The sequence below is a fragment of the Zosterops lateralis genome (assembly GCF_965231275.1).
Source record: "Zosterops lateralis genome assembly, chromosome: 1".
NCBI classification, from domain to species: Eukaryota; Metazoa; Chordata; class Aves; order Passeriformes; family Zosteropidae; genus Zosterops; species Zosterops lateralis.
The window spans coordinates 62,306,745-62,325,305 of record NC_139762.1 but is presented as its reverse complement, the minus strand read 5'-3'; the positions used below and the strand labels follow the sequence as shown (position 1 = coordinate 62,325,305).

General features: G+C 42.1%; 1 protein-coding gene across 1 annotated transcript in view; it reads left to right on the top strand.

The window, feature by feature from the left end:
• The window catches only part of RNF144B (ring finger protein 144B), a 53,165-nt gene extending 39,665 nt beyond the window's left edge, over positions 1 to 13,500 (top strand). The window contains exons 5-8 of the mRNA XM_083867160.1: positions 3,082 to 3,286; positions 4,434 to 4,578; positions 6,311 to 6,400; positions 6,604 to 13,500. Coding sequence (XP_083723286.1) covers positions 3,082 to 3,286; positions 4,434 to 4,578; positions 6,311 to 6,400; positions 6,604 to 6,744 — 581 coding nt within the window. The 3' untranslated portion in view covers positions 6,745 to 13,500. The remainder of the gene's footprint in view (positions 1 to 3,081; positions 3,287 to 4,433; positions 4,579 to 6,310; positions 6,401 to 6,603) is intronic.
• The last annotated feature ends 5,061 nt before the right edge of the window (positions 13,501 to 18,561 follow it).

Genomic DNA, 18,561 nt, shown 5'->3' with positions numbered 1-18,561 from the left:
GATCTGTCCTTGCTCCTTTATGATAAAACTGGTGTCCAAGCAGCAGACTTAGACATAGCCCTTTTGCCTTGCCTTTTGGCCCCAGCAATAAATCCAGCTTACTGATGTCTGGGAACAACGATTCCTGCTGGCTAAAGCTCTGACCTGGACACCCAGCACTAATCCCAGCCCTAGCCAAGACCTTTTCCCTATCCTGGATTTAGTGCTGTCCCCAAGGCTGACCTTTCTGCACTTGTCAGTGGGACTTGGCTTATTAGCTTCTGCTGGCCTGGAGCTCCATTCTCAGACCTGAGCCTTACCTGGCAAGGCCTGTCTGCCCTGGTCCAACACTCTTTTTTCTGAAACTAGCAATAAACATCACTGATGGCATCTGCATGGGATGAATTCTGACCCAGAATCTACCCAGAGACTCCTTCCTGATCTTTAAGTGGTTGGTATACCCTTCCAGACATTTTCCATTGTGAGATGAATTTTGAGGAAAATTTGGAATACCTCAAGAAGGACTTACACATCCAACAGCTATTTCCCCCATCCCCCATCTGTGCTAGCTATGTTAATAGAATATATGTATTTCTTCTCAATTTCATTGCTTTCTTTTTTTGATGGGCCAATAATATTGTGTGAAAACATAGTGAGAAGTAATTGGTATAGAATGGTGTATCTATAGACAATTCATAAATTAAATAATAGATGCACTGACAATATGCTATTCTCATGTGGGTTTTGTGTTCTTAAATTGCAGAGGTGTTTTTAAAAACAAGATTTTTTTGCATATCTGTAACTTCTCTGCATCCAGTCAGGGCCAAGCACAGAGCTTCTGTGAAGCATAGTTATTAGAAGAAATAGGAATTGCTCTATGTCTATTTAAGATGGGGTTGATGTAGTCAAAGGAAGTAAAGAAATAGAGGAATGGTAAGTGGTTAGGGCACATGCATTGTGTCGGTTTCTCTGACAGTTACTCAGTAGGCCGAGTGGTAGATGAAGAGAATCTCCATTTTATGCCTGACTCAAAAGTAGTCCATTTCAAATGGAGATTTCTGTGAAATACAGTCATAGTCTTATCCTTTCAGTGAGTACCTCTTCTGAGCCAGAAATTATTTTCTTCGAGGTGCTGTGTTCCCCCTGTCTGCCACCCACATCTCACCTGCTTGCTAGCATGTTTTATAAAAACTAGCCAGATTCCTGCCTGAAACTGGCACTGTTTGAGAAGGCTTTCCTCCTGAGAGTGGAGGGAGTTGTGGCTGAACTGGCTGCAGGGGAAGGCTGGGGAGAGAAATGGCCCTAACGAAGAGATGGAGCAACTTGCCAGAGCAGGATGATAGCTTCTTTCTCTTTTTTTTGGCTGCACCTTTTTAGTTTTTTTCTGGTTTCGCTTGTACTCCATGGTAAACCAAACAGTATGAGACAGCATGGATTGCAAAACACCATCTGTAGGTTCTTTGTACAATGGAGGAAGTGGGAGAGGAGGGAGTTTCATCTCATGCATTACGTCTTGCTGCAACAAATTTGTAAAAAACAGGTTTACAACCCAACTCCCCTCCTCCCAGTGATGTCAAAACAAAACCAGACATTGTCTTTCGCCCAAAAATAGGATAGGAGAATTTAGGTTTTGAAAGCTGAATTTTCAGCAGAAAACATGCAGAACCTGTCGTGTGAAGGATTAAATGCAGTAGCAAGTACTTGGCCATAGTCTTACCCAGTTCAGGGTTTTTTTAAAGGGACACCAAAGGAACCTAGAGAAATAAAGATTTCTCAGTCAGGACATTACCTTTTAAAAATAGGTATATATGAAAAGTTACTTGTTTGGCCATGGCTCTCTTGTCCTGACAAATGAAGCTGAGAACTAATTTGTTTTTGCTTTCATTCAGTAGAAAGCAAAATGTTTGTTTGTTTTGGGAGGCAGGGAAAGTGTGTGCAAGACAGTAAGAGAGAAGAATACAAGTATAGATCCATTAAATGGCTGAAGGTAGATGGTACAGATGTTCTGCTGTCACTGCCTAAATTATAGGTGACAACCTTTGCATGGATATAGAAATTCTCTACATCTGTTGGAGCACTCTGACACAGATTCAGAAATTACCTGAAGTCAGAGCACTATGTACCTATGTGTCCTGCAGCCAGATAATGTGAACATCCATATGTTCTTTCCACAAAATTGCCAAAAGAATGTATATATGAGGTCTTTGAGCAGCTTATTGTTTCAGATGGGACAAATAGTTTTATCTGCTGGAGGTACCTTGTAATGGCTTTTGTCAGGATTTCCACTGACTTAGGAGACATCCTCTCCATCAATTTATTTCCAGTGGTGGTACCAGAGAGCTCCCAGGGAAGGAAGAGGCACAAGGTAGCTCCTGCAGGCATGACAGACCTTTTTTTTTGGGGAGGCTCTGCAGGGTGTGAGTGTTCAGCTTCGTCTCATGGAATTGAGTAGCAAACGAGCAACAGTGACTGTGCTCCAGCTGGGTTTTTGTTGCAAATTCCTTCAATAAAGATTGGGAAGTGAGAGAGAGGATCAACATTTAACATTCTCTGCCATGTGGTAATGACTGTAACTCAGTGTCTACACCCTGAATCTTACCTCCTGTAATGATCTGATAGCAGACAAATAGTAGTGATGTGATACAGTGGATATTAACTGCAGTTTATTGATAGAGGAGAGTAAATAAGGCATGGAAAGTGACTTGACATTAACTTAATTACAGTCCTTCTGCTGTTTATATGGAAGTTACTGCTTGGCTTGCACATGTGAAAGACATGGAGTGGCCTAGTGTTACAAAAGACACATACTTCTCTGCAAGCAGCAATTAGGTTCATATTTTGAACCTCCCTATGAAAAGGCAAGAAACACATTCTGTGTAGTGTATCTCTATTGTTGCAATGCTTTCAGTGCAACTGCTTAGCAGAGCACAAATGCAGACCTGACTAAAGAAGAGAGGGCCCAAATGCCCATGGGCATGGGTGCGGAGCGCTTTGGCTCCCACACCCTTGTGCAGACTTGGGTGTTGTATACTTAGACACATGTCACTGGAGAGAGAAGGGGACTGTATAAAGAGTTTCATTTCTCTCTCTGTCGCATTTCAGAAGTCCACTTGGACCCCCAGAGAACATGGTGCCCCACAGCCGACTGCCAAACAGTGTGCCACATCGCACCGAGCGAGTCGGGAGCACCGGTGCCAGTGGAGTGCCCTGCCTGCCACCTGACCTTCTGCTCCTCTTGCAAGGAGCCATGGCATGGGCAGCACTTGTGCCAGGAAAACCAAACTACTCTGGTACCAGCCGAGCAGGGGTAAGATGGGAATCCATGATGGCCGTGCAGTCCTTTGGTTCTTTTCGTTACAGGGAGCTCACGTCAGTTCACAGAGCAACTTCCTTCTAGGTCCACAGCTTCAGCTCAGAGACTGTCCATCTCTCCTGGTGTTTCCTAAATACAATTCCAGTCTAAATATTACTTTAAATGATAGATTTTATTTTTTAACACTTAATATTATTTGTGTACTTGTCAAACTTGGGTTGCAACTGACGCTTCTGAATGGTGAAGGCATTCAGGACTTTAAATCTTCCTAAAGGCTTGAAAAATTCTAGAATTATGACCTGTGTCTATACAAAAAATCCAATATACCAATATTGCAGGATCTATATTTTTCCTATGCTGTGATTAAGAAATCACCCCTGCTTAATATTTATAGAATCTCTGCATAGAAAAACCTTAACTCCTACAGAGTACTTCACTTGGTGTGAGAAGCCTGATGTATGCTCATTTTCCTTAAGTGTAAACAACCTACAGATCAGGTTGTAAAAGTCATTAATCTACAGAAGAGACACTTTTGTGTTTAAATTATGTCATGTCTTTGGTTATCCATCTTTGTTTTCAGAATCAGGTTATGTTGAGTCATGTTCAAAGTTTTCTATCACATTTTTTCAAGAAATGAAAGACATAAAACCTAGAGCATTCTGCTTGCTAGAGACTCACATCAATAGGAGTTGTCAAAAAGCTCTTGCTGTGATTTTTCTTGTCTGGGTGTGATCTCTGGCTGTAGTGGAGTTTAAGCCTATTTTGTTCAGACAAGGACAGTGCTCTGAGTTGCATAATCAAGTCCTGTTAAATGAATTGTGCAAGGCCTCTGTAACAAAGTCCTAAGTTTTAATGCTCTAGGTGATTAATTGTGGCTGTAGTGAGTGTTGTTTTTATATAGCATGAAGGAACAAGACAAGGGATTTTCACTTTTATGTGATATTAATAGTTCTACACCTAGTAGTGAGTATGCTTCAATTGTACTGAATTGTATTGTACTGAATATAAGAAGCTTCACATACTGAATGCATTAGGACAACATTAGATGCTCTGAAAAATAAGCACAATACATGTCAGAGAGTGGATCTGAATAACAACAATTATGTTCACATCTCAATTTAATGTTTCCTTACTTTTCTAGATTCCTTATTGGAGCAGAGACAGAGTCACCAATTAAGCAGTGCCCAGTTTGTCGAATTTATATTGAGCGAAACGAGGGCTGTGCTCAGATGATGTGCAAGAACTGCAAGCACACATTTTGCTGGTATTGTTTACAGAACTTGGATGTAAGTACTGCAGAAAAAACTCCAAGATAAAGAATAATGGGATTAGGGTTACTCTGAGGCCCTGCACAAGCTCTTTGTTAGTTCTGTTCTAGTGAATTTCTTGGCTCAATTCAGCTTCTGACTCAGTTTCTTTCTCTTCTTTCGCCCAGTGCTTTTATTTATATCAGTATAGTTTTTGTTTCTTCCATAAAGGGTTGTAGCCTTGTCTATGGGTCCCATGTTAGTTCTTTGAGGGAAATGGGACTAACACATTTCTTTCTGGAGGTTTGTTCCAGCAGAACCTTGCTCAGATTCCCTCTTCCAGTAGCTAAAAGCAGTTTGGTTGAGAGTGAGGGAAATAAATGCCTTCCACCTGTTTCAACAGTAAAGGGCATGGCCTGTCTAAAAAATGGTATGGTACTGGACAAAGGGAGTTGATCTATGATATGGTGGCTTGAGGGCTCCCTGCTAGGGAGGAGTAGGTCTCCTTTCCTAGTCCATCTCTAGTGATGGTTGAATGGCTGAAGAGAATGATTGGTTATTAGGCTTGAGGATAAAAATGTTGGATCATGAACATGGATTGTGAAGTGCATGTTGCTAATGATTTCTCAAAAGTTGCAAGCCAGTCTCAACTCATATGTGGACTTCAAGTATCCTAGCAGCATGAAGAGTCCTGGAAGTAATGCTCTTGTATATGGCAGCTTGCCCTTTTGGCACAGTTGTCAGTAACAACTGTGGGAGTGTGAAAAGGACTTTACCAGCACTTGAAATAAAATGTTATGTGCTGCGTGGATTTTCTTGTCTTCTTTCTTGTACTCCACAGCCAGCAAACAGTGAGACTTCCTCAGTCTTCATCCTTTACTCAGCACGCTAAACAGGTTTCCCTTAGTGTTATGTTCCCTTTCTGTGTGGGTGAATGTGCTTTTTCAACATGAGTCTTAGGGCTTGCCTCAGAGTACATGCAGTACACGGTGATTGCTTAACACTGTGCTGAACCAGAAGAGTGTCACATTCTTGCAGATTCTGCAGACATGCCCTTATCGAGTTTTTGTCAGTTCAAAGGGAGAAAGAGAGAAAGAAACTGTAGTTGCGTGATTCAAATGTATTTTTTCTAAATGTGTGGGGGTTACAGGAGCTGCGGGCATAGATGAAGGTAATACCTGCAAAGCCAGAGAGCAGAGCTGAAAAATGAAAGGGGAAACAGCATCAGGTTACAGCACAGTGGTTTAGGGATGGTAATGCAGGGAATGAGTCACCTTCTGAAGAAAAGAATCGGTAGTTTAATAAGTATTAATGGTAAAAGAGAAAGGATTTTTGTACTTTTTATGTTTTCCTGTTAAGTCTAAGAAGAAAATTACTGTGAAGTAGGTACATCAGGAGAACAGAAGGTGAAATATTTCAGGAAGATGATCCCTCACATTGCTAGTTTTCAGAAACACCTGTTGTTTTCAGTCCCCTTTATCATCATCAAATTATTGACCAGGTACTTGTGCAATAGCTGCAACTCACATGCTTACACTTTTTAAAAGTGGCAGAAGAAAGATGCTGTATGAGAGCTCGGGTGTCAAACATACGCCAATTTCTGAAACTGCGAGAAGTTACTCTAGATAATTATTTAGAAGACAGGTGAACTTGTCTGCTGGCTGCTGGCAATTTCGAAACAGTGCCAGGAAAGTTGTGTTTCTACTCTGGTATTGAACTTCTCCCTGCAGTTCTGTAACCTGCTCTTACAGCTTCTCCTTTTCTTTTTCAGAATGATATTTTCTTACGACATTACGACAGAGGCCCTTGCAGAAACAAGCTGGGCCACTCACGGGCTTCAGTGATGTGGAACAGAACACAGGTGTGTTCCTAGCCAGCTGGGCAGAGCTTTTATGCATGCATGAAGCAAAGAGATTTTACCCTTCAGAGAAGAACCAAGATGATTATTTTCATATTTTCATCCTTTTTTTTTTTTTTTGTGACCTATGCTATGTTTTTGCATGCACGTGCATATTTTATTTCCATGCTATCTAAATATGCATTTTTCACCACCCTGTCTTTCAGGTTGTGGGGATCCTCGTCGGACTAGGTATCATAGCGTTGGTGACCTCCCCCTTGCTGCTTGTGGCATCTCCATGCATCATCTGTTGCATTTGCAAATCTTGCCGGAACAAAAAGAAAAAACACAGCCTGCCGACAACCTAAAACTGTGTCTTTCTGAATCTCCATCTGTACAGCATATGTATATGAGAAAGCACAATGGTTGCGTTTTGGTGCCATACCTACCAAATAATGCTTTCTTTTTTTTTTTTTTTTTTTTTTTTTGCCAGTTCTTGGGATAAGTGCCTATTCTTGACAGGTTACTCTATCACTAACAAGTCCTAGTGGGGGAAAAGTCTAGATTATTGTGCAGTAGATATAGTGTAGGTCTTTGCTTCCTGAAGAGAAAATCAGGACACCATTCAGTACTTTATACCATAAATATGATCTGCCATTCAAGACTGATAGAACATTCCCATTTTCCATCAGTTGCACATGACTTGATCCTGCCACATTACCCTGTCTTTGCAGATCCAGTCATTACTGTCATGCTTGCTGTTGGTTCTTGGTGACACTCAGATTTCTCAGAAAGTTTTGGGTCTTTTGTAAAAGAAGGAAAAACCTGATTAGGTTCTTCTGCCTGCTAGCTTGTGTCCAGTTAAATGTAACAAACCATTAAGAAAATACGTTTGGTAGTTTCCTGTCAATTGGCTGCCATGGCATTTCTTTCAGCATTGAAATCCATTTGATTTTTACCATTTTACCATTGATTTTACCATCTCAAATACAGAAGTAGAAATCGGCAAAACCGTTCCTAAGATAGCACTCACTTTTGAGAGACTGGACTACCTTGAGAAAGCTGCTGTTTTTTTCACATCAAACATGACATATCTACCATGAAATAATAGGAGTATGCATATTTCCCTAGCATTGGGCATGCCTTTTGTCAGTACCATGGGTGTAGCAAACTCACAGTGAATGTAATATTGTAAGAAAGACTGTGATACAGTTCCCATTTTGTACAGAGTTGGAATCCTGGTTGCGTGTGCACGGAGTGATGGCATGGGCACAGATATACCAAGTACATATGGGCAGTCAGTAGATTTTTTTCAACAGTTTACATGGGTTGGCAGCAAGAACCCTGTTAAAAAGTTATTGAAACCAGGCTAAGCCAAGCCCTCCTTCAAAACCTTATGGACCTGCTGAAGTAAATACTTGAGAAATGCTGTGTAAATGTGAGTTCCATCCTTTGGTGGGTATTTCTTTCATCCTGCTCAAGGTTAACAAACTTTGTTACTGATATTTTTTAGTTACTCTGGATCTGGAAGGCTGTCATTTAATAAGTGCTTCATTTTAGTTTGGTGCCTCACCACCAAACCAGTTCAGACCCTGGTATCGGTTACACCTGTATAAGTTCACTGAAAGCTCACTGAAGAGCTGGAATTACTCCAGGCTCAGTCAGGAGTAGCTGAGATCAGACTCTACTCCCTGGAGTTTATTTCCTTAATGGATGGTGCTCCTCACAACCGGGGCCAGTGGCGCTTTTGTTCTGGACTCCCGTCTGTGCATTCTATATCTGTGGGAACAGATACAAGTTCGCACTGTATAATTGGTTGTAATTCCAAACCCCTTTCCATAAGGGCTGCGAGGTTTGAAGGAGATGGTCAGCCCGAGCATGGTGTTGGGCTTGCGCTCCGCCTGGCTGCCCCTCTCCGAGCACACAGTGCGGGTCACCCGGAGGGTGCTGCGAGGTGACTGCGTGTGGTGTTTGGCCGAGCCTCAGGAACTTGGCCTTCTTGGCAGCTGTAAATGTGACCTTTTTTCTGTTTAACTTTGCTCTCTGGTTACTGTAACAAAAGTGGCAGGTGTTCTTCTTTTGAGAATGTGTAGTCTGTTGAGCAGACTAGTGAGGACAGAGGCCTTTAATGATACTGTCTGTTTTGCTTTTTAGTTGATTTCTTTTATAAATACTGTCTGACTTTGCTACCAGTCGTGGCTGGAGGGCAGGCAGTGCTCGCCGGTGTGAAAGGCTGTATTTATTCTTTATCCTCAGCTTTGAAGGGAAGCAGAACGGTAGACAGTACTTTCTAAATACAGAGTGCAATGCAGGCAACTGCCATTTATAATAAATAAAGAATGTTTTCTGTATGTGTTTTCTTGAAGAGCACTAATGGTAGTGCTTTGGGGTACTTGTGACAGATTAAAGTGTCCAGCCCTTGGCTTTGCACTATTTTTCTACCTACGTTTTTATGGCATTACTGTCATTTCCATTTTATTTATGAACTTGAAGTTGCAAGTCTTACTTTAACAAAGCCTCAAGGACAAAGATGTAGGAGCTGTACAGTCTCTCTAAGCATAACCAGCATTGCTGGTACCAATATCTTTTGCATGTTGAAATTTGAGAGTTTTTCATGTTTTATGATCTTACCCATGGCTGGTGCATCCTTTGCTAGTCTGGTTTCTTTCCTTGTCCTCTCCCTCTTTCTGTTGGCGTGTTTTTGCTAAAATGCCTATGGAAATGAAGGTGTCGGATCTTTTTTTTCATTAATATTGTTGTGTTAATGAAATGGTCAGGTTCTTCCCTCTGTTAAAGAAATGCAGTGGAAGACAGCTCTCTTGCAGCAGTTTAGGTGCCTGGTGGGCGTACCAAAACTGGTATAAATTAGTTGTACAGGAATTAACACAGCCTGGCAGCCTCAGTGCCAGCCCAGGCATCTAAGAAATCTAGATGTGGATTGGTAGCCCAGGCTTTTGCTGGAGGTCTTTATACAAAAACTGGATAAGGAGAGAATGAGTCATAGGGACCCCTTCCTTTGGCTGTGTAGGTGCAACTAATGGACCAAGAAAGAAGCTCTAGACATCTTCAGAGCTTAAAATTAAAGCTTTGCAACAATTATTTTCTTCAAAAGGCCATGTCCAGTGCCCCAGGTATCCTGGCTTTTGGGAATACTTGAGCATGTGCATTAAGTAGACCCTGGCCTGGCCAAGTGGAGCAGTACCTGTGCTGAAGCGCTGGAGCAGGAAAGCCCTGTTACTTTGTTTTCCAGAAGGCAGCTATTTTGCACCAACTGGCTATGCTCACAGAGTTTCCAGAGAAACATATTAGCGGGAATCTTTTTTATAGTGTTGTCTTTTGTTTTTATATTGCTTTGTTGTTGTTTTGTTTTGTTTTGTTTTGTTTTTTTCCACTTTATAAGAAACATTTTAGTCACTCTATAAAAGAGTTATTGAAAGCATGACAAATTATACTAGTAATAATTAGGGAGAATGAAAAAAACCTCAAGATTCTGACTACATCTGACTCATCTTAATCAAGGTATGTGTAAATCCACTCTCCTGAGCTCCATCTATGTGATGTGGTTGGTGCACATTACTGCCAGGCTTCACTGCTCTTCCCGTCTCTTATTTGCCCCTGTGGCAGGCAGCTGGTGTGGGGGCAGCAGCCAGGGGAGAGCTCAGGGCTGTGGCAGTGCAGGTACCACACAGGAGCACACTGGTCACTCTGGACTCATCACCAGTTTTTTCTTGAACTTTGAACCACTGTGAGACACCTTGGGGGTTTTAGGCCTTTAATGTTACATTGAGAGCAGTCACAGATGTCTCTCTTGGAGAACAGAAGTGGAAAGTACTCCATTCCTTCTGAGCCAGGAGCATTGAGGCCTTATGAAAATTGGGCTCTAGGTGTTTAAAGGTCAGCTCTTAAACTTAAAAGACCAATGCTAGAAATCTGGATTTGTACTGCATCTGGCCACAAACCTCCATGGCCACATATCACATCATTTCCCATTAGTCACTGAGTCTGTGTCAAATACAGCTGAAGATCCCATTCAGCATTCCATGTCCTTGTGTTAATATGAGGATGACGATACTTGCTCCCAAATCCATCTCTTAATAAAAAGAAAATATTTGTCATGCTATAGCATAAGTGCATCTCTGCAGTATTTATTCCAGAGCTATAGTGGGTGTTCAGTGCTGCCCTTCAGTGAGTGATGGTTTATTTTTGGTGCATGGGGTTGCTTACCCCAAAGAAGGGCACGAGGGGTAAAAATAATGAATGTTTCTCAGTGCTTTAATGATGCTAAATGCTAAGTCTTGTTGTCTGTCCAGTAACAGCATGAGGTCCAAAGATATGTTTAAAATGTACACAAATTTTACTTGAATGAACGAAGAGAAACTCGATATTGCCTCCATAGTTGCATGAAGAAATAAATGCAAGTGGACAGATACAACTGCATTTCCACAATGGGACAATAAAAATCCACTTTTCGCTGCTCCATTTTTCGGTACCACAAGGGATGGTTGTGCTGTAGTGCCTGCTGCTTTAAAAATTTGAAATCTGTTTTGCACTGTAATCTCCTTCTCCCAGTCATTGTTTCTCAAACTAATTCCTTTTATGATCTTATTTTTCATCCTGTTTTTTAGGCCAAAGATTCTTAGAGCAAAGCTAGTAGATTTCTTTGTATGAGGATAAAAATCTTCCAGCCATTTTCTCCCAGGTTTTAAAAAGAAGTTTGATGCTTAGTTACCTGACCAAAGATAGAAATTCCAGACTTGGCTTGTTTAGAAAAACTTACTGAGACTTACAAGAAGTTCTCTTGTAAGACCTAAATAAAGGCTGCTTTGTTAGAGCTCATAGATAAGGGAGCCCTAAAGCTTTTGAACTTCTGTGAAGAGATGCTTCTATTGTTAAGCAGACTTCTTTGGAAATGTGCTGGGGGGAAAAAATAAATATCTACATCCTGTATACATATTTTTATTATATAAATCAAAAATACTTCCCTTGTATAGATCCATAATTTAGAGATTCAAACTCTCTGGAGGCTTTCTAGGGTGTACTTACCCAGGAAGATAATCTTATAAATATGCTGAGGCAGTTGAACAGAGTGTGCTAGTTATAAAACAGTTGTCAGACATCTCTCACCCATGAGTGTGTAGGATGAGATGGTAATTTACATGGCTGGAAATAAAGATGTGAAAATTTACCTTTCCTGGAACAGCAAGAGTTGGTTCTTCCACAGTCTTCTGGAAGGTTAACTTATTGCTAAGACTCTGGAGAAGTTCAGTCTCATTTTCATTTGTCTTCTAGTTAGTAAAGTAATGAAGTGAGAGCTGAATGGTGTTGCTGAACAGGAAGCCCAAAGGTCTGTCTTGTGTCACAACCCTCAAGTTTCTCAAAACCAATGTGGTTTTATAATTTATTATTATAATTTATGCAAGCAAATATAATTTATAATTAATAATTATAAAATACTAAGAATGAAGTATTATTGCCTTTATCATATGATAGATTTATTTAAATTGGATTCATACTGGAAGGCTTTTCTCTTCTGCTTCCCATAGAGAAGGTCATGGTGCACATGGCAAAGTAAATTTCTGTGATTTGGTGCACTCCACTGTAAATGTTTCCTACTATTTTGTAGATATATCAAAGGTTTTTTTATGATCCCTCAAGTTAGTTCTTTGAATTGAGCAAATCTCTATTGTTAGGAAAGATAATTTCCTAACAATGAGCTTTATTGACCATCGCAATCTGAGCTATACTGGTTGACAAGGACCACCAGCTCTTTAGAGGGCACGACCTCATTCTTCTCCCTTCTTCCCAAGAAACTTTCTCTTTTCTTGGATGAAAATTAAGGATGTCAGTAATTTGCTTGTGCCTTCTGGATGTCCAGACAAGCTGCAGCTTCTGGTGGCTGTGTGCTGGGAGATCTCAGACAGGTTGAATATGTGATGCTGCAGCACATGTGCAATGAGTTGCTTAAATTTCAAGAAGGTGCCTGACCTTTATGGCTTCCTGAGGCCCATGCACTGGATGTGGTGCACAAGGGACTTGTCCACATGAGGCTTCAAGTGCCACCAGCTCTATGGCATGTGTTGTGCTGGGCCCTCTCACCACGTTTGAGCATATCCTGGATGTTCATCAGGGACCCTATCTCAAGCTTGCCCTTTCCATAGCTACCCACCCACTTCCAAAATGCCCCAGAACTCAGAACAAATCTGTTCATTTTCCAAGTCTCTTGCTGCTGGCCTGGTTCAGTTTCACAGAAGCTTCAGTTCACATGACCTGTTTGAGCTCATCATTTACTTTTCCCTAATGAGCAAGGCTTGGGAATGAAGAGAAGCAGAACTGTTCTGTACACTGGTATTGGCATCATAGACACCAAGGGTCGCCATGTGAGAGCTCTTTTAACTGCTCCAGCATTGCTGATTTCTGAAAAAAGCCTGTGTTTTAAATGTGTGTAGATGGAAGTGTCCAAGTCTGACACTGGGTGTGTTTGTGCGTGTGGTCTGAACCAGCAATGGCCATGGACCCCTGTCCTGCCCCTCACAGATTTTACATTCTGTTAAGCCTGTCCTGCCCCTCACAGATTTTACATTATTTATCTATTTTTTTGTGTTTTTCTTCTCCTCCAGGTAATACACTTTCTTCACCACTTTTCTTCTGGTGAAGGGTAAAAGGGTTTGATCTTTGTAAGATTTGTTAAAATATTTTTGTGTTTATAAGAAGAAAGCTGACATGTATAAAGAAATAACTGCTTTTGTAAATTTTTGTGTGTGTGGTATGATTCAGCATTTAAATGTTTTACAGATGCAGTTTTTTGCACTCTCTCTGCATATATTCATAAAAATTATATTTATTTTCTCTCTTTAAGGTTTACTTTGGGTTTTTTTTTTTTCTTCTGATGTTATAAAATACAATATGTGCAACATTAAAAATTAGTGTAAAGACATTGTCTCATTTTGTTGTAATCTTCACCTGCCTTTAAAAAGATAACATAGAAAATTTATGGAAAGAATTTGAATACAATCAGATGTGCTTAATGGAAATGTTGAGGATAAAAGAAGGCAAAAGAGCTGCGATCTAGAGTCTTAACTCTTACTTACTTTCTCAAGAATAATTGACATTAAAATCCTTTTAAAGAGTGTGGGGCAGGCTCTGGATTAGCCCTGGGAGCTGCTGCAGTGGTGTGCAGACAGCAGTGGTGTGCTCTCTGTAGGTGGGATGCGGGATTGTTAAAGATCTGCTCTGCAGAGAAGTCTGGTGGAGACTGTGGCTTGGGAGCTACCAGGACCACCTGGAGGAGCTGGAGCTACCCCAGGCAGTGGATGTGGGATGTGTGGCAGGCTGCACAAAGCAAAATCTGCTCCTTCAGAGCCCTCTTTCCCTTCCCTTGCTCCCTCAGCCCTGCCTGTCCCTGCAGCAGAACGGGGCCTCCTGCTCCAAGTTTCTGAAGGACCTGATGGAATGCTGCATCTTGCTGTGCAATTTCAGACATCCATGCTCCTTAGTTTCCTCACACCCCCACATCCTGCAGTGCTTACAGGAGACAATCACAGCTGTGGTTTTGAGCTTCACACATGAAGGCGATTGTTTACTGTTAAATATTTCTAGCTTAGCTACAATTACTCAGCATCTGAAGGTAGGATTTTCCAACTGGGTGACACATTCCTGAAAACCTTGCATGACATCTGTGGGGCTGTTCACCTCAGTACATTATCTGAAAGGTCTTGATGCGTTTTGCCTCTGAGAACATGTTTTCAGGATGAAGGTTGAGGAGTGTAGAGGTGTCTTGTCTCTGCCTCGGCCAGCCCTGACACCTCGACAGTGAAGGGCATGGCTCAGTAGCAGGATGAACCTCACCGACCGCTGTGAGTTCTTTCTTGCTTGAAGGAGTGAAGCAACGACAGCAGGAAAAAAGAGGAGGCTGTTCTGGGTTAACTGCTGGATTTATTCATCAAGGTGTCTGCCCCAGCAGACATCACTCAGCAGAAGCAGCGGGAGGAAAAGTGAGGGAAAAAAAGCGGGAAACCCCCGAAGGCAACACCTTTTATTGGGGGAAGGAACTCAGGGATGGGTCTAACTGGGGACAAATCAGGGGCCAAGAGGGCATGGCTCTCCAAATAAATGACATACATTGTAACAAATCAATAACTCGGGTGGGGAGACAGCTGAAGTCTTGTCCAATCACTTGGGGTCCTTACTGGAACTTTCCAGACTTTTGGGAGAGACCCCAAAGTGACAGACAAGGCCCAGGGGCTGGATAACTTATGACTGACAGAAAACTGGGGTTGGGGTGAAACCAAAAAGGGTGGACCATGGGTGACATGGGGCAAACCATTATAACTTATAAAAATGAACTTAATACAAGGAACAAATACATACATAAAACTGATAAAACCAAAACCACACCACTACAGAGAAGAATACTACCGTTATCACTTACAGCTCAAATTATGGTCATGAATGTAATTTTTTCCCCCACTAGTTTGCTTAGAGTAAATTCAGCACTGATATTATTCCACTTAAACACAGTAATTTTTTTTTTTTTTTTTAATACACGTGTGTGTGTTCAAGGCTCTGGTCTTGTGGCAACAAAGCAGGAGTAACTTACCAGTCCACACATTAACAAAGGTGATGACCTGCAGCAGACTGAAGGTTTCCAGCACAGCGCTTTTCCTTCAGAAGATCTTGCTGATTACTGAGGAATTGTCTTTCTGATGGGAATGTGTCTGTTCTGTCAGACTTGTGATGGACACCAGCTGCTGGCAAACAGTGTGCCTGGTACCCTGCCAGCCTACCAGCTGCCAGTGGTGGGCAAACTGCCCAGCTTCCCACCTGGTAGATGAGTGAACTGCCAGCTCCTCACCTGGCAACTTTGAAGAAAAATACCAACAAATCTTTTCCAAGAAAAAGATACATATTTCTGAACTTCCAATATTTAAAATTCCAAATCAGACTAGTCTAAGCAACCCAAACATCTCCTGGCCAGTTTTAGATTAAAAAAGTTAATGGATTCAAATTTGATTTGATCCCAGCTTCAAGGTGCAATTTCCCCTCCCAGCTCCTGCACTTGTCATCAAGACTAGTTTCCTTCAAAAGCCTTTTATTTCAGAGTTATTTGTAACCAAATCCCTCAGTTTCAAAATCTCCATGCTTTTTGAGATTACATAAGATGTCATTTACCTTCTGAACCTCTGTGTGTGCACATCCAGTCACTCACCCACATCCACTTCTACACTACCCACAGTCTGATCCATCCTTCCAGTTTGACAAATACAACCCACATCACACTCTTAAAACACCTTTCCTGGTCTCCCATTTTTGCTCTGGGGTGATCCTGTGGCTGCCCACCCCATCATCATTCTGTCACATTTCCCTGTGGGGCCTGTGACAACTCCTGGGAATTCTTGCTGCTCTGTAAGCAGTGATGGCCTGCCTCTCAGAAGGATTGCCCTTACAAAAACCTTTCCTAATATCCTTTGATCCTGGTGCCTGCTTGGCAGCTCCTTTCTCTTTCAAGTTCTACAACTTTTCCAGTCTAAAAACTTCTTAGTCTTTGGAAACCAGAAATAATGGAAAATTAGAACAAAAAAGCTCGTGTTTCTACAGAGCTTTCTGTGGATATTGCATAATTAAAAACCACAAAAAAATCCAAAACTCCAAAGCAATCCACAATGGAAATAAATAAAAATAAAACCAAACCAACGTCCCATACCACTCACAAAATCATACTGCTCAGAGGAAATGGTTTCCACTTGGTCCCATGAGTTCTTGCATGGGATGTCTCATGCTGAGCTTCTCAGCCCAGAGAACACCTTGTTAACACCTCTGTAGTGAGCCATGTCTGCAGCCACTGCCATGCTGAGTCTCACTGGTATCCAACAGGAAAACTCAAGGCTTCAAATCTGTACTGTGATACTCAATGTAAAAACCCTAAATCCTTTCTTGTCATGCCTTCCCCTAATATGAGCTCTAGCTGTGCTAGCAAGCAGCGCACTTAGCAATAGGTGCAGGTTAGATTTCAGCAGGGATGCTGGAATAACCGTGTCAGAATTTTCAAGCAAGCCTTGTGTCCACACCTCCCTGGAGACATGCTTGTGTTTTATCCAAAAGGAGAAAACAGCAGGATTTCTGATTTCTCAAAATGGGGTTATAAAAAGTGTCTGCTTCTGAAGGGTGAAGCCTCTGAGCAAGAGCACCCCATGTCTTTTTTCTTTGTAGTGTCATGTAGCAAAGAAATGAAAAATCCTTCCTGATGCTGACCCTTCCTTAGCATAATCCATTATCAAGCACAGTCGGTAATTTCACAGTCCCACCCTGAGATCTGTGCTACTGTCAAAAGGTCAGACTTTGAGAAACCTGGAGGACTGGCCAATTAGTAGCTAATTGTTTTTTCCTGGGTCTTGGCTAGAAAATTTGCATTTAAGCCCAGGTGGGCACAGGTTCCTGTGGTAGTGTGTGTGGTTCCCAGTTATGAGAAGTAAGAGACTGCTGCTGCTTCCAGCAGCTCATGCTCATCCTAGGCACCACAGCTGGTTGGGAAGCTGCTCTGGGAGCTGTTGGATTGACCCATGTGAGTGTGTCTGAACTTCCTATTGCTTGGTTGGGTTGCCCAGAGAAGTTGTGGGTGCTCTATCCCTGGAAGTGTTCCAGACAGGGCTGGGTAAGACTTTGAGTAACCTGGTCAACTGGAAGTTGTCACTGCCTGTGGCAAGGGGTTGCAACTATATGACCTTAAGAACCCTTACTACCCTAACCATTTTGAGGGATGGAGGTCTGTGGGTCAGGCCCCAGGAAGAGGATTCCAGGGAGTGCCCTGTGAAAGTGCCTAGTAGCAGTGCTCAGGATATTAGAGGAGGTAGTTCAGGACCTTGAGCCTTGCTCAGCCAAATGACTCTTGAGAAAGCTTTGAGGTGTGGTGTTTTTTTTTTTTTGTTTTTTTTTTTTTTTTTTTTTTTTTTTTTACTTGTACCTGCTCCCATTTGGAGCATGGGATTCCCAGTCATAGTGGACTGTGAAATCTGCAGTGGGAAAGATCAAGGGACTGTATCTGATTTCCTGGGATACTGAAGCTTGATTAAGCCCTGTTCTGCCAAGAGAGGGGAATTAATCTGTTTTCTTCTAGGCTATATTCAGTTTTGGTGACCTATCCTTTGCCTGTTTAGCTGTTGCCTGGAAGGGGTCAGTGTTCCTGATGATCTCTTAGCTAGAGGAGCCTTGTGGCATGTCTGTTACAGAGTTGGCTGACATGAGCGGGGTCATAGTGCCAGTGGCACCAAATGAGGTTGTGTCATCTTAAAAACATAATCAGAATAGAAAGGAAACTTCCAGCTTTGCTCAGGCTATGACTACAAAAAACTAAAATGTGACATGCCCTGGGGCCTCCAGCCTATGTCATCACAAGGCTCAGCAGGAGCAGTTTGTGGCTCCTCAGGGGCAGTGGTTTCAAAGTGGTAACAGGGATGTTCTGGGCTGCAGCCAGACCTGAGTCCCTCTTGGCTGGGCAAGGAAGTGCAGCAGGGCCTGATGTATCTGTGGTGGCTCAGAAACCAGAAGAATGCTTGTGGTGGTAGTGGGTTGGCTAGGTTTTGTACTCATTTCTACCACCTCTGAGCTATGTTGTCTTCACATCATCTCAATGTGTGGTCTAGAGCTCTTGGCCACAGGAGAACTCTGGTAGACAGAGTGGAGGCTTGAGGTGGCTGTAAGAAACCTTTCCTCTTCTCTCTTCTACTGAATGTATAACATTTGGTATGTGATAGGTGTGTTTAATCAAAGGTTTCAGCCTGTACTGCAGGTAGCTTTTGGAAGAAAAGACATTTATGTAGTTAGCCAAAGGTGTCCTGGTAAATATGACCCTCTTACTAATTCTATTTATGAAGATGAGTGATTTCCCATCCCTCATACAGACTGTGATGCTTGTGGGTTTTCTTTCTGTCTGTTCCCTCCAGACAAGTGGCACAGCTGTTCATGTTGTTATGTGATTATTTGAACTGGCATCCAGTACAGCCACTCCAGAGGCTCTCTCTGCCCGAGTGCTGTGAGAAACGGTAAATGTGTCTCCTTTGCAGGGCTGTGCTGCTGCACAGAGCTTGGCTTGGACCTGTTCATCACTTGTAGGGGGCTTGGACAGGGCCCGACTGTGGCAAGATGAAGGGAGAGTTTTGTCATGAATTTGGTCCTTTTACCTCTCTTCTTCA